The sequence below is a fragment of the Gopherus evgoodei genome, unplaced genomic scaffold (genome assembly GCF_007399415.2).
Source record: "Gopherus evgoodei ecotype Sinaloan lineage unplaced genomic scaffold, rGopEvg1_v1.p scaffold_180_arrow_ctg1, whole genome shotgun sequence".
In the NCBI taxonomy this organism is placed as follows: Eukaryota; Metazoa; Chordata; order Testudines; family Testudinidae; genus Gopherus; species Gopherus evgoodei.
The window spans coordinates 55662-69391 of NW_022059843.1; the positions used below are offsets into that span (position 1 = coordinate 55662).

A 13730-nucleotide genomic window follows, 5' to 3' on the forward strand; every position below is an offset into this window, starting at 1 on the left:
TTATTTCCCTTTGTTGTGAGACTCAAGGGATTTGGGTCTTGAGGTCCCCAGGGAAGGTTTTTGTGGGGACCAGAGTGCCCCAAAACACTCTAATTTTTTGGGTGGTGGCAGCTTTACCAGGTCCAAGCTGGTAACTAAGCTTGGAGGTTTTCATGCTAACCCCCATATTTTGGACGCTAAGGTCCAAATCTGGGACTAGGTTTATGACATGGATACCTTGGCAGAGTAGGTGAGTTCATGTAAATACAGTCTGGTCCCAAAGCCTCCCTCAACCCTGGTCATCAGTAGCTGTCAGGGGAGAGCTCATTCACACCTCGCTTACAAATCATCATTTGAAATTCTAAGGTTGGCCAACATAGCGGAAGCCAATGCACCCATATTGTCAGCAAACACAACAGCTGGGTGAGGAAACCTGGCTTTGTCCAGACTTTTCAAACCTATTTTACTTTCTCAGGTACAAGTATTTTTCATATGTTGTATCTGCTTTTAAAGTGAGTGTTAATGTTTCAATTTCCATTCAAATTTGCAAACAATGACAACATTGGCAGCGCCGCATGTAACTACCTGACCACTGGGGGGTGTTGTGTTGGGGAAATTCGGGGGAGGGATGCACAGCCCCCTGGTTGGGGGGCGTATAGCGAATGTCCGATTTCACTGAGTTGAGTCTCCTACTGCAGCACCTCAGTAGGTTACATGAGAGAGGAGCTGCAGTGTCTAGGCAGTGGGACGCCTGTGCCTTTAATAGCCCAGCCCTGGGATGCCCATCCTGAGAGGTGCTGCCTGTGGGAGGGGGAAAAAAATGCCCCTCTGCTTCTCCCCCACCCTATTTTTGCAAACACTGGAGTCTCAGCCCAGAGGGATAGCTGTTACCCCTCTGCCCCTGCCTGTGCCGAGGTTTAACCCTCTGGCAGCGCCTCCCCCTGGCCTTAACTCCGGCTCCTTCCCCCCTCCTTGACTTTGCCCTTCAGCCCCTCTCCTAACTCTGTTTCCAGCTTCTTGACCCCCCAACCAGTCAATTTCCACCTCCTGCTCAGACCCTGGCCACCCCCTCCTCTGATTTGCCCCCCTTTGCCCCTTTTTAATCCATGTAAAAAGTAGGGGGTGCTGAGTCCCATTCTCTGGAGGCGGGGCTGGGTGCCTGGCCCCTGCCTGCCCAGTGCTCAAAGTGCCCCACTTGCGGATGTTTGCCGAGTGCTGCAGAGTCACCTGCAGGGGGAGAGAGACACGGTTAGGAGGTGATGCAGCCACGGGTGCCTCACCCAACACTGAGATGCAGCCGCCTCTGGGGTGAGTTATATAAGTCAGCAAATGAATTTGGAACAGGAAATGCACTGAAAGGACCGAGGCAGCTGCAGGAGGTGAAGAAAACCAGAAAAAGCAGGAGCCCTGGATCCCAGGCCTGCCCCTCCCCCACTCTACCTCCTAACCCCCACTCCCCTCCCACATTTGAGGGGAGAACCCGGGAGTCCTGGTCCCCAGCCTTGCCCACCCCCATATTTCGATATGGCTTCATCCAACAGCTGCCCCCACAATTGCAGGGCAGTGCCATGGGGCACACTGAGGCCTGCCTGTTTGCACAGGACAGGCGATGCCAGTGCCCCAGGGTGGGGAGAGACGATGCTAAGGGAGAAGCAGGCAGCAGACAGCTCCCATGATAAAGAAAGAAGTCCTGCATGCCGTACTGCAAAGAGTGAGGGGGGTTGGTAGGGAATGGGAGGATCTCCCCTCACAGCAGGTGCGTCTGTCTCCTCTCCAATTCCTCCCCAGCCCTACCCCAGCCCAGGCTAATCCCAGCCCAGCTACCAGGGTTAAATTTGGCCTGGATTCCCCAGCTGCTGGGAGAGGGGCGTGGGGCTGGGAAGCCTGAGCCTTTACTCCCCCTTCCCCAGACACAGTTGCATGGGAACTGACCAAAGGAGCCTGCAGTGCTGCTGCCTAGAGGAAACTGAGGTCCCAGCTAGTGACAGACACATCATGGCTGTCCTCATCCTCATCCTCTTTTCCATATACAACCTGGGGAGAGAAGGGTGGGTAAACTCAGGGCAGTTGCATAGTTAACCTGTGGAACTCCTTGCCAGAGGATGTTGTGAAGGCCAAGACTATAGCAGGGTTCAAAAAAGAACTAGATAAGATTATGGTGGATAGGTCCATCAAGGGCTATTAGCCAGGGTGGGCAGGGATGGTGCCTGTAGCCTCTGTTTGCCAGAAGCTGGGAATGGGCGGCAGGGGATGGATCACTTGATGATTCCCTGCTCTGTTCATTCCCTCTGGGGCACCTGGCACTGGCCACTGTCAGAAGACAGGAGGATACTGGGCTAGATGGACTTTGCCTCTGAACCAGTCTGGCCGCTCTTATGTTTCCCTTGGCGCAGCAGTGACCCCCAGTGGGCAGTCAGAGTAATGCACAGAAGGTGTTTTCCTTGGCGCAGCAGTGACACCTCGTGGTGATTCAGGGTAATGCACAGAAGGTGTTTCCCTTGATACAGCAGCGATACCCAGTGGTCACGTGGTGTAATGCACAGCATGTGTCTGCCTTCTAGGAGCAGTAACACCCACGGACCAGTCACGGTAATGCACAGAGTGTATTTCTCACCAACCTGGGTAATGCACAGAGCATGTTTCCCATGGAGCAGCAGTGACACCCAGTAACCAGCAGGGGTGGCATCAGACTCTTCTCGTTTGGTGGGGGACTGATCTGTGCTAGACAAAAAAGTTTGGGGGCTGTGCCCCCCATTACCTGGCCCCTCTCATGCCTCTGCTCTTTCTCAGTTAAAGGCCAGGCTCATCGCCTCTCCCCCGCTGGCCAGGGTTTGGAGCAATACAACCTTTATTAAAATAAAATAGTAAACAGGGTTTACTTTAAATAATCTAAATCTGTTTAAATTTTGGTATTAAATCAAAAGTTCTTTAAAGATCCCATCAACAACCAAAACCTAAATGAAAAATTGTAACCAAAAACAATGCTTAATTTAAAACCCAAACATTAAGAAAAACTTTGTTTTTAAAAATAAAAACTAACAAATGCTGTAAATTAATAATTTCAACATTTTATCAAAAAGTTGTGCTCCAGCAGGATCATAAAATAAATAAGCCTAACCACTACAACCTCCTATAAAGGAATTGAATCCTTGAATACTGGCAAATCTGTATAAAATATGCAGAACTATGTCAAAACTGGTGTTGCAGATCAGCCATTCGAATTCAGCAAATGTCAATTAAAAGCTCCATTCCTACTAAAAATACCAAAACAACCCAATAAACCAAAATGGTCACAGCCTGAAACAAACCTACACAGAAGCAAAATTAAACCTGTGCCAACATTGGAACAAACGATGTAAATTTCTAATTCTAACTTCTTGTTTCTCCCAGGAGGAAAGTGTTTTGCACCCCAGTAACCAGGCTGTCACTGCAGCTTTCCTTTCACTAAATAAGATTTTTACCAAATATAAATTGCCCTCCAATTTCTCTAAGAGAAATTGAAATTGTATCTTTGCACTAATATCCCAAGTGTGCAAGTCCATCCCACAGAGTAGCCCCACACCCTGAGCCAGGGGAGAATCCCAACTGGTTTGTGCATTTGTAACCCTGGGGCCTGAAGCTGATGAGAGAAAGGGAAGTGAGCCATCTTGGAGCTTTCCGATACCACCTGCTGGGAGCACAGGGAATTGACTGAGTGACATCCTGGCTAATTTTCACCTTGTTCTCCTCCAGCAGGCTCCGCTGGAGAGCTCGGGAGTGACTTGACCATGGCAGCACCCTATTTACATATTAAAAGCCGGCATTTTGGGACCATTGGGGTGAAATGTGAGTACTTTTGGGGTTGGGACCCACATGCGAAGGGATGTGGACAAACTGGAGAGAGTCCAGCAGAGGGCAATAAAAATGATTAGGAGGCTGGGGCACATGACTTACGAGGACCTACAGGCCATATCCTGTATGTTACTAAGGCAAAGTGAGCATATCTATATTGTGACCTTTTACTCAGAAAGGAAAATTGACCTTTATCTTGTTACTTAAATAGATAAGTACCCACGCCTGTCTGAGACCTTTACCTAGACCAATCCACAATGGAGAATGGCATAGGGTTTGTTTTCAGTGTTCTACCCACAGACTTAACAGGTACACCACAAGGGACCTTATGTGCATATGTGCATGTCATCAACACACACAAACATACTAGCCTATGAAGTAAGCGTACCCGAATGTTTTGTGGGTAAGGAATGAAATGTGGGCATAGGAGGAAGGATTTCCAGCCTTTGTGCCCTATAAAAGAGGTAACTCACCTCACTAGAGCACTTTGCTCTATCATTCTGACTTACTCCCTCCACTCTCTCTCTATCTACTATCAGTAGGCTGTACTTAGTCTTCTTAACCTTTAAGTTTCAAGGGAACTAGGCTAAGCTTGGTTTCCCAAAGTTTTTATTCTTTGTTTATTAGGTTTTGATTTGAGGTTTAACTTAGTCAAGTAAACCCTAAGTAACACTAGCTTTTTCTAAGCACTGCATCTTTCATTCAAGAATTGAGAAACCTCACTTGCAAGGCTGGTCCTGTGTCTCTTACCACCAGGTTATCAAGGAAATGTGTGAGTATATTAACCAAAACTTTGTTGCATATAATGCCATATGTATCTTTTGAATAGCAGTAATGCAACTGTAACTTTGTAACTCAATTAAATTAAATTAAATGTAAGCTAATAAATTAAATTTTCATCATATTCTTCAAATAATATTATTAGTACACCCTAAACCAGGCTACATGGGACAGAGAGTTGGAGTGCAGGGGGATGAGGGCACTGGCTCTGGGGTGGGGTTGGAATGAGAGGTTCAGGGTGCAGTAGAGGGCTCAGGGTTAGGGCAGAGAATTGGGCTGTGAGGACTCTGGAATGAGGCCAGGAAAAAGAGAATTGAGGTGCAAGAGAGGGATCAGGCTAGAGCAGAAAGTTGTGGGGGAATGAGGGGTTTGAACTGCAGGGGGAAGAAAAAACTTCTCTCTGCCCCCTCTCACCAGAACATCTAAGAACCAGGTCAGAGACACCTCTCCCCCACTGCAAGAGCAACTCTGGTGGGCCTGGGCTGAGGAAGGATCTTCTCTCCCCAGCCACTCTGGCAGGCCTGGGCTGAGCTATGAACACCTCATCCTCACAGATCTGGTGTTCCTGGCCTGGTACAGGAGAGAGGCTCCTCTCTTCTCCATTTGGGACATGGCGGGATGAGAGATGTGACAGAGCTTTACGGGAAATCATTATTTGCCTGATTCATGTGCCAGTCCTAGTCCTCGCTGACCCAAACAAACCGTTTATCCTGCATGCTGATGCCAGTTTGGAGGGTCTGGGAGCAGTCCCGTACCAGGAAGTGGAAGGCAAATGTAAATCTGTAGCCTTTGCCAGCTGAGGACTGTCTGATAGTGAAACTCGCTATCCCATCCACCAGCTGCAGTTCTTGGCCTTGAAATGGGCCATCACTGAGAAATTTCGACACTACTTGTCTGGTGCTCAGTTTCAGGTATGGACAGAGAACAATCCACTGACTTATGTGTTAACAAGGGCTAAGCTGGATGCTACAGGGCACAGATGGGTGGCTACTTTTGCTAGCCATAACTTCAGCATTCAATACCAATGAGTTGGTATAATAGGGAGTGTGATTTACCAGGACGACCAATTCTTGGCTGAGGGGAGGATGTAAGCAGGGTAAGAATGAACTCTACCCTGACATCTGTTGGCGATCTGCTGTAAAGGCCTTTTGTTGCTGATGTGCATGGTCACACCCACCCCGCATTACAAGGTGGGAGTGCTTGTCCAAAGGGTCATTTCGGCTGCAGTGGGATCCCCAGTCTCGTTGTTATTAGGGCAGGAGTGATAAAGTGTAGTTATCCTGGTGATATGAATCAAGGACAGTAGAACAGTACTTAGCGGTTCATGATTTCAGGACTCACCCGAACTACATAAATCTCATTAGGCAAGGGACATGGGTTCCAAAGCATAATGAATTGAGAGACTGAAAATGAATATTTGCCTTTAGCACTGTAGGTTTCTTTTGATGTCTCTAAATGCAGCTTTTAAGGCCTTCATTTCTCTCTAGATTAAAAATAGAGCTCTTTATAATTCCAGTACAAATTTGGTTCTATGCCACAGACTTAAACTCATTAAGGCTTAAGTGTAAAATTTAGACATACTTAAACCAGTGGGCTCTGATCTCACTGACGTGCTGAAAATTGTAAACACCTTCATAGTGAGGTAAAATGCTCTTTTCCACTCAGACTGCAAGGAAGTTTTGCAGATTGGAGTCAGGAACTGCAGCTGGGGGCAGCAACTTTTGTGACACATGCACCACCTCTGCAACCAACCTTTGCTATTTCACTCCATAACACCACACACAGAGGGGCCTTTTACTTTTCAGGACCAAAATATACCATGAAAGAGATGTAATGGCATAAGCTTAAGGCGAACAACTTCAGCACTAACAACAAGTTTAAGAGATTCAAAAATGCCTCTGTCTTTACACACCAGGGACAGCAGAAAGGAAATCAACATTAACAAGCACAGATGAGCAAAAGCCAAACAAACATTCATTCCTACCTCCCAAAAGCTTTTGGTGTTTGGAATCCCTACCCCTTAATTGTGAGTACTTTACAGGCGAGGGTGAAGCTCTCAGGCCTCAAATGCCAGGTACAGTTACTCTGTCCTTCATCCAAAATAAACAGGAAAATACACTGGATTACTCCTGCCCCAAGAACAAAGAGACTGGGGATCCCACAGCAGCTGAAATGACCGTTTGGACAAGCACCCTAATCATGCAATCTGGGGTGGGTGGAACCATGCAAATGACATCAGCACCAAAAGGCCTTTACAGCAGATCACCAACAGATGGCAGGGGAGAGTTCATACCGACCCTGCTTAAACTAGATTGTGGCAAAGATTAAAAAACACTGAATGTTAAAACTCACCAAACGCGGGTCAATCCATCCTCATCGTCGCATCCACTCATTATACTCCACACCTGAACGTAGCCCTCACATGGACAACATACCCTCCTAACTCAGTGTCTGTACGTTAACCTTTTACCCCCAGTAGGGGCTATTGCAGATTCTGTATTCCTTACGCCACCCGATCTTAAACCGAACTTCGCATCCCCTGGGTAATCTGTACTTTGTTCCCTGATCACCAGAAGCTTCTACGCCTAAAAGCTGTACTGTACGCTTTTTTTTTCTTTGAACATCATCTTACTAAAATGTTGACATTTGTTCGAGATCCTAGCTCCTGTTTCTTTGCAAGGCGTGTGCGTTTGCTCCAGGTTTTAGTCTGATAATAGGGTGGGGGCCGATTGAGACAGAGGCCTGCTGCAGACACGGATCCAAGGCTGAACCTCATCCCCCGCAAGCTGAAGGCTTAACTGAAAACAGTTTAAGAAGTGCTCCCGTCTCCGGCACTCAGCTACCCAGCTCCCAATGGGGTCCAAACCCCAAATAGATCCCTTTTACCTGTATAAGCTGCAAAATCCTGTGACCAGGGCAGCGGCCTAGCAGCCTGTGCATCTGCCTGCCAGCATGAGAGCTTGTAAGGCACTAGTCCAGATAGTGGCAGCTGGGTGGCAGGGGGTGGGGCTGAAAAGCCAGTAGAGTGGCACAGCAGAAGTGTGCTAGGTCCATAACCCAGAGGTTGATGGATCAAAACCATCCTCTGCTACGCTTGCACTCATTTCTTTTCCTTCTGGGCCTTCAAGCAAGGCAGTGACCAGCAGAGCACCAAGAGCCTAGGCCATGAGGCAGGAGGTGGCTGAGGCGGCAGCCTGCCAGGGAGCTCCCTGGCACCACTGGCTGCCTGGGCTGAAGGCAAGAGGCAGGCCTGGGCGTGGCGAGGGCCTCCTGTCCTGCAGTGAGGCTGCACTGGTCTCCTTTTCCCACCCACACCAGCAGGCAGCTGCTGCGGGAGATCACGACGGAGGCTCTCGGGGCGCCAGGCAGTGCTGTGTGTGTGTGGCTGTCAGGGGAAAGAGATGAGGCTCCCGACTCGACCTCCCATTGACTCGCATGGCTCTGCACGCCGTCAGCCAGGGTGGGCCAGGCTGCGGACGTGACTCAGGCTTGGGCAGCATGGCCACATTTTCCTGACGAGGCATGAGGCAGGCCAAGAGCTTTGCACAGCCTATAGGGAAGTGGGAGGGAGGCGTCTTTGAGCCGGCGTGTCTCGTCCGCTTCTCCCTTGTTCCTTGGGCAGAGGCAGGAAGGGAGCGAAACATTCCCGGCTGAAGGTTTTGTGCTCAGCCTTGAAGATTAAGCCTGAGCCTCCAGCACGGCTGCTGGGAGATGAGTTTCTGAATTGCATCCAGCCCGCTCTTCGGGCCACCCGCTGGGCCAAGAGGCAGCAAAATGGGACATTTGAGGCTCCCCGCAGGCCTCAGGGAGGCAAGGAAGTAGCACAGGCTTATTGCTATCCCTGAGTGGGCTTGAACCACCATCTCTTCGGTTAACAACCACATGAACTGACTCATTGCACCACAGACAGAGGCCATGTCTACATCTAAAATTTTGCAGCGCTGGTAGTTACAGCTGTATTAGTACAGCTGTATAGGGCCAGCGCTGCAGAGTGGCCACACTTACAGCAACCAGCGCTGCAAGTGGTGTTAGATGTGGCCACACTGCAGCGCTGTTGGGCGGCTTCAAGGGGAGGTTCGGGGAACGGGAGAGCAAACCGGGAAAGGAGACCAGCTTCGCCGCGGTTTGCTCTCGCGTTCCCCGAACCCCTCTGCAAACCACAGGGAAGGAGACCAGCTTGCTCGGGGTTCGGGGAACGAGAGAGCAAACCGGGAAAGGAGACCAGCTTCGCCGCGGTTTGCTCTCGCGTTCCCGAACCCCCTGCAAACCGCAGGGAAGGAGACCTGCTTGCTCGGGGTTCCGGGAACGAGAGAGCAAACCGGGAAAGGAGACCCGCTTCGCCGCGGTTTGCTCTCGCGTTCCCGGAGCCACCCAGCAAACCGCAGGGAAGGAGACCTGCTTGCTCGGGGTTCCGGGAACGAGAGAGCAAACCGGGAAAGGAGACCCGCTTCGCCGCGGTTTGCTCTCCCGTTCCCCGAGCAAGCAGGTCTCCTTCCCTGCGGTTTGCTGGGTGGCTCCGGGAACGCGAGAGCAAACCGCGGCGAAGCGGGTCTCCTTTCCCAGTTTGCTCTCGCGTTCCCGGAGCCACCCAGCAAACCGCAGGGAAGGAGACCTGCTTGCTCGGGGCTCCGGGAACTAGAGAGCAAACTGGGAAAGGAGACCCGCTTCGCCGTGGTTTGCTCTCGCGTTCCCGGAGCCACCCTGCAAACCGCAGGGAAGGAGACCTGCTTGCTCGGGGAACGGGAGAGCAAACCGCGGCGAAGCTGGTCTCCTTTCCCGGTTTGCTCTCGCGTTCCCGAACCCCCCTGCAAACCGCAGGGAAGGAGACCTGCTTGCTCGGGGTTCCGGGAACGCGAGAGCAAGCTGGGGAAGGAGACCAGCTTGATTACCAGAGGCTTCCTCCTTCCACGGAGGTCAAGAAAAGCGCTGGTAAGTGTTTACATTGGATTACCAGCGCTGGATCACCAGCGCTGGATCCTCTACACCCGAGACAAAACGGGAGTACGGCCAGCGCTGCAAACAGGGAGTTGCAGCGCTGGTGATGCCCTGCAGATGTGTACACCTTCAAAGTTGCAGCGCTGTAACTCCCTCACCAGCGCTGCAACTTTCTGATGTAGACAAGCCCACAGACAGGCCAGGCTGCATTGAACACAAAAGTCAGGAATCAGCTCAGGGTCTGGTACAGCACATGCATGCAGCAGTTAGCCAAGCAACAGCAAGGAACTGGGCTGATAAGGAGTGAAAGTTCTGTGGGAAGGAGCTGAAAAGAGCACTGGGGCTGCGGTACAGCGCTTGCATACACTTTCTTTGGCTTGTTTTGCTGGAAGAGGTAGCAGGGCGTGATTGTTAATCAGAGGTCAGTGGGTGGGTTTCTGCAAACTAGGAGTGTACAGGGAACTGTCTTTGAACAGATGGAAGGAGAGGAACCAGTGAGAGGAAGGAGGCTGAAAGACTTCTCTGGCTTTGAACAGAATTATGTGTTAATGGTTCTTGCTTTGAATTCCTCGATTGGAGTCATTTCAGGGAAGTGATTCTCACTTAGGCCATGTCTACATCTAAAATTTTGCAGCGCTGGTTGTTACAGCTGTATTAGTACAGCTGTATAGGGCCAGCGCTGCAGAGTGGCCACACTTACAGCAACCAGCGCTGCAAGTGGTGTTAGATGTGGCCACACTGCAGCGCTGTTGGGCGGCTTCAAGGGGGGTTCCGGGACGAGAGAGCAAACCGGGAAAGGAAACCAGCTTCGCCGCGGTTTGCTCTCTCGGTCCCGGAGCCAGCCAGCAAACCGCAGGGAAGGAGACCTGCTTGCTCGGGGTTCCGGGACCGAGAGAGCAAACCGGGAACGCCGCGGTTTGCTCTCTCGGTCCCAGAGCCAGCCAGCAAACCGCAGGGAAGGAGACCTGCTTGCTCGGGGTTCCGGGACCGAGAGAGCAAACCGGGAACGCCGCGGTTTGCTCTCTCGGTCCCGGAGCCACCCAGCAAACCGCAGGGAAGGAGACCTGCTTGCTCGGGGTTCCGGGACCGAGAGAGCAAACCGGGAACGCCGCGGTTTGCTCTCTCGGTCCCGGAGCCAGCCAGCAAACCGCAGGGAAGGAGACCTGCTTGCTCGGGGTTCCGGGACCGAGAGAGCAAACCGGGAACGCCGCGGTTTGCTCTCTCGGTCCCGGAGCCAGCCAGCAAACCGCAGGGAAGGAGACCTGCTTGCTCGGGGTTCCGGGACCGAGAGAGCAAACCGGGAACGCCGCGGTTTGCTTCTCGCGTTCCCGGAGCCACCCAGCAAACCGCAGGGAAGGAGACCTGCTTGCTCGGGGTTCCGGGACCGAGAGAGCAAACCGCGGTGAAGCTGGTTTCCTTTCCCGGTTTGCTCTCTCGGTCCCGGAACCCCGAGCAAGCAGGTCTCCTTCCCTGCGGTTTGCTGGGTGGCTCCGGGACCGAGAGAGCAAACCGCGGCGTTCCCGGTTTGCTCTCTCGGTCCCGGAACCCCGAGCAAGCAGGTCTCCTTCCCTGCGGTTTGCTGGCTGGCTCCGGGACCGAGAGAGCAAACCGCGGCGTTCCCGGTTTGCTCTCTCGGTCCCGGAACCCCGAGCAAGCAGGTCTCCTTCCCTGCGGTTTGCTGGGTGGCTCCGGGAACGCGAGAGCAAACCGCGGCGAAGCTGGTCTCCTTTCCCGGTTTGCTCTCTCGGTCCCGGAACCCCGAGCAAGCAGGTCTCCTTTCCTGCGGTTTGCTGGGTGGCTCCGGGACCGAGAGAGCAAACCGGGAAAGGAAACCAGCTTGATTACCAGAGGCTTCCTCCTTCCACGGAGGTCAAGAAAAGCGCTGGTAACTGTCTACATTGGATTACCAGCGCTGGATCACCAGCGCTGGATCCTCTACACCCGAGACAAAACGGGAGTACGGCCAGCGCTGCAAACAGGGAGTTGCAGCGCTGGTGGTGCCCTGCAGATGTGTACACCTTCAAAGTTGCAGCGCTGTAACTCCCTCACCAGCGCTGCAACTTTCTGATGTAGACAAGCCCTTAGTGACCTAGTTCTCAAAGTCATGTGAATGGTGTTTGGTGCGTGTCTGGGAGCTCGTCAGGGCAAGGTAGAAGGTGGTGGGTGCAGAGGGGCTGTGTAACATCCAAGGGTATCTGCATTACTTTTCAGCTGTTCAGAGTTTAGATCAAAGGGTATGTTCCCAGAATAGGCATTCTATGGCACATGTGCCAAAGGCAGCATAAGAGCTGATTTTCAGTAGCACTCCCACTGCCCTGGTCCTGGCTCTGCATTTTAATTTATTTTAAAATGAAGCTTCTTAAAACATTTGAAAAACCTTGTTTACTTTACATACAATAGTTTAGTTATATATTAAAGGCTTATAGAAAGAGATCTCCTAAAAATATTAAAATGTATTATTTGCACATAGAGCCAGAAATTAGAGCGAATAAATGAAGATTTGGCACATGCCTTCTGAAAGGTTGTCGACCCCTGGTATATTCAAATTACCCATGGGATTGGTGGGTAATAATTGATCTGTTGGGCTTTGATTTATTGTGTCTTGTCTGGATGTAAGAAATCAATCCCCAAATGTGCTCCTGTTCACTCTGGAACTTTACCAGGGTAAGAAGTGGATGGGGGAGCCACAGCTGTCAATCCTGTGCTGTGAGGACAAGAGGTAAGTCAAAATAAGCTATTCCTGTAGCTGAAGTTGTGTATCTTATATTGACCCTACCCCTTCAGTGTAAACCAGGCCAAAGTGTAAGTAGTCTCTTAGCCTATCCAAGGCTGTGATTAAGTGTCTTGGGGTATATCTACACTATGAAATTAGGTCAAATTTATAGAAGTTGGTTTTTTAGAAATTGTTTTTATGCAGTCGATTGTGTGTGTCCCAACACAACATGCTCTAAGTACATGAAGATGGTGGACTGCCTCCACAGTACCGAGGAGAGCATCGACTTCCAGAGTGTTGCAATTTGGGTAGCTGTGCGTAACTATCCCACAGTTCCTGCAGTCTCTGCTGTCCATTGGGATTCTGGGTTGAGATCCCAATGCCTGGTGGGGCGAAAACAGTGTTGCAGGTGATTCTGGGTACATGTCATCAGACCGCCCCCTCCCTCCATGAAAGTAACGGCGGACAATCATTTCACGCCTTTTTTCCTGGGTTATCTGAGCAGACACCATACCATAGCAAGCATGGAGCCTGCTCAGCTGACTGTCACCGTACGTCTCCTGGGTTCTGGCAGACGTGGGACTGCATTGCTACACAGCAGCAACTCATTGCCTTTTGGCAGCAGAAGGTGCATTATGATTGGTAGCTATTGTTGTCATACTCTTAGGTGCTCTTTTAGTCAGTCTCGGTGAGGTCAGTTAGGGGTGCCTGGGCAAACATGGGAGTGACTCAGCCAGATCATTCCCATCTTCTGCCAAGCACCCAGGAGATGATGATGGCTAGCAGTCATACCGCACCACCTTCTGGTGAGGGACTCGGAGGTGACAATGGCAAACAGTTGTGCTATCAATCTAACAAGTAAAAGCTAGATGGGTCAAAACAAGAAATTGACCTGATTTGTTCTGTAAAATCAATGGCCTGCTAAACCCAGGGTTTTGAGTTCAATTCTTGAGTGGACCATTCTGTGTGACAGTTGTTTGTTTCTCCTTGATACAAAACCACCCCTTTTGTTGATTTTAATTCCCTGTAAGCCATACCATCAGTCGCCCCTCCCTCCATCAGAGCAATGGGAGACAATTGTTTTGTGCCTTTTTTCAGCACAGAACCAGAAGCTGCAAAAGCAAAATCAGGCAAGGAGGCAACAGCAGTGCGATGATGAGAGTGATGAGGACATTGACATGGTCATAGACTTCTCACAAAGTACGAGCCGGGCAATGTGCCCTGGCAATGTGTACATCATGCTGATGAGCTCTGCATGGTCACCTGTGCTGATCAGCTCGCCACACTGGCCAAACAGGACATGAAATTCAAAAGTTTGCGACCCTTTTCCTGTCTACCTGGCCAGTGCATCTGAGGTGAGAGCGCTGTCCAGAGCGGTCATAATGGAGCACTCTGGGATAGCTCCCGGAAGCCAATACTGTCGAATTGCACCCACACTACCCTAAATTCAACCCAGCAAGGCCGATTTCAGTGCTAATCCCCTCATTGGAGA

At 50.9% G+C, this 13730-nt stretch overlaps 1 protein-coding gene across 3 annotated transcripts in view; it reads left to right on the plus strand.

Annotated features, from left to right (window-relative positions):
* The window catches only part of LOC115640041 (neurotrophin receptor-interacting factor homolog), a 38096-nt gene extending 24550 nt beyond the window's left edge, over positions 1-13546 (plus strand). For 2 of the 3 annotated variants that reach the window (XM_030542910.1, XM_030542909.1), the window contains one exon: positions 13337-13546. In XM_030542910.1, the coding sequence (XP_030398770.1) occupies positions 13337-13542 (206 nt within the window). In that variant the 3' untranslated portion in view covers positions 13543-13546. Of the gene's footprint in view, positions 1-12188; positions 12245-13336 lie in introns of all 3 variants that reach the window. The other variant, XR_003997801.1, reaches the window with a different exon arrangement.
* The last annotated feature ends 184 nt before the right edge of the window (positions 13547-13730 follow it).